Source organism: Amphimedon queenslandica, unplaced genomic scaffold, assembly GCF_000090795.2.
Source record: "Amphimedon queenslandica unplaced genomic scaffold, v1.1 AMPQUscaffold_7100_Cont20945, whole genome shotgun sequence".
NCBI lineage: Eukaryota > Metazoa > Porifera > Demospongiae > Haplosclerida > Niphatidae > Amphimedon > Amphimedon queenslandica.
Genome location: NW_003552612.1, coordinates 1 through 2,012, shown reverse-complemented (window position 1 = coordinate 2,012; position 2,012 = coordinate 1). Strand labels below are relative to the sequence as shown.

General features: G+C 37.7%; 1 protein-coding gene across 1 annotated transcript; it reads right to left on the bottom strand.

Moving 5' to 3' along the window:
- Window positions 1-122: 122 nt before the first annotated feature.
- On the bottom strand, window positions 123-1,983 carry LOC109591836 (cell wall protein RBR3-like; the record flags this gene model as incomplete). The annotated part of the gene is made up of 2 exons (XM_020007460.1): window positions 1,617-1,983; window positions 123-1,560 (listed from the first exon to the last, which is right to left on the bottom strand). Coding segments are annotated over exons 1-2 (1,467 nt in total), but the record flags the coding sequence as incomplete, so codon positions are not given.
- Between the last annotated feature and the right edge of the window lie 29 nt (window positions 1,984-2,012).

Below are 2,012 nucleotides of genomic sequence, written 5' to 3'. Positions count from 1 at the left end.
AGAGATGGAAGGGCCTCTTGCATATTTTGTTGAATAAAGTGGTATGTCATAGACCCAGCATATATATAGAGTAATGTGCCAAATTTTTTCAAAATACTTGAATGTCTTCTTTGTGTAGGTACCTTATTGCTATTCCTTTTTGCACTCTCTAGTAAACTCTGAAGAATGGGAGCAGCAGCATCAATGTCATTAGTTTCTGCTTTTTGACCTTGTTGAAGCAAGAGAGACAATTTTTGATTCTCTTTACAAAGTAGAGAAATTTTGTCAGCAACAGCAAAGTAAGAGGTTATATGCATCTGGTCTGGTTTATCAGCAGCTTCTATTAATTTCCGTTTCAGTCGAGCAGATCTGGACCAATCAGTTCCAGTACGAGAATTAGCCAGAGGAGCTTCTTGAATACCCTGATTGGCATCATGAGTGCCAGCTGCTGATAATGATGTTGTATTGATGGAGTACTGAGTTACCTGTCCAGAGCTAGGTAAGGTTGCAGGAGATAATAGAGGTGTAATTGATAATGGAGGTGATGGTTGTGATAGGGGTGATTGACATGTATGTGTTGTTTCAGTTAATGTAGGTGTTGCTGAAGGTAGTGTAATGTGTGGACTTTCAGATCCATGAGATGTAGCCCCTCCTCTCATTTTGAAGGAGGGGCTTTTTGAAAAACCCTGGTTTTCATGATGAGAGGTACTGGTTGCTACTGATGGTGTTGTTGTCACTGTTGTGGTTGCAATACAGGTGGATTGAGTGTCCAAGTGTGAAGAAATATGTAACTTTCCAGCAGATGATGTTGATAGTGGGGAAGCTGTTGGAGATAATGCTAGAGGTGATGAAGGCTCAGGTGAAAGTGATAGGGATGATTGGCATATAGGTGTTGTTTCAATTGACATTGGTTTTGATGAAGAGAAATAGCTGGAGAGATTGTTTTGTTTTGCTTGCTGCTCTCTAGATCGTCTCTTATCTTCACATTGTTGAAAATGGGTACACCAGTTAGAAATAACCCAAGGCTTGGAACCAGTTTTTTTCCTTTGTACAGTGTAAGTGGCATTGCACTTGCACCTTAGGGTTACTGTGAATTGACTACTATCTGACAAACTTCGTGAGACATTGATGTAGTAGTGATCGTTTTCTTTGATGTCATTGAAACGACCATTATCAAAATTCCTCGACCATTGTGTTACTCTGGCATTGATTTCAGTAATAATGTCTGTGATTGGGTTATTTAAAGGTGGTTCGGCTGTACTATTCGAGGTACTATTTGACAATTTTTGTTTCTTAGGAACTGGTTTTTCGCCATATTCGTCCTGTATTTCTCGAACTAATCGTTTGACACGCAAGTAATGTCCAGGTAAAAATTTACATGTATTTGAATTTGGTCTTATACAGTTGGGCAAGTCATCTTTCTGGCTCTCAATGTACTCTTGGATACCGTGTATAGAGTTATTAGGAGAGTCTGAAATGTCCATTTCAAGAATGGCATCAATATCATCAAATCCACTTTCAGCAAAGCTGTAAACTATGTAGCTTGGTAATCTTTCTCTTAACAATGACATAACATCAGGTCTAACAAAAGAAAAGCGGGTTTACAGTAATGCTTTGACAGTTAAAAGTACATTTACCTTTCGTTAGCTCTATCCATCATATACATTGACTATAATATGTGTACTGTATTTTAAACAATATCTACAATTTTGCTGTAATTCAGATATATCGTTCAAGGAAAATGATCAGATCACTAGCTGCTGCTTAAAGTAGAGGCCCAAGAGCTCTAGCTTGATCTACAGGATAGCACCACTGTGATTCTGTTCATCAGTACATTAAATACATACCTCAATATATGAATTGATGAGTCTAGCCTGACTATAAAGAGTAAGTATATATATAGATGATAGGAAAGTACTAGTTGATGGCCTGGGAATGCCTGGTATAAACTCAGTGGCTGTTCTACAGAGTAGCATAAATTATGATTAATTTTAATTCATTATTATAGTATGGTACATACCTACTTATACTTC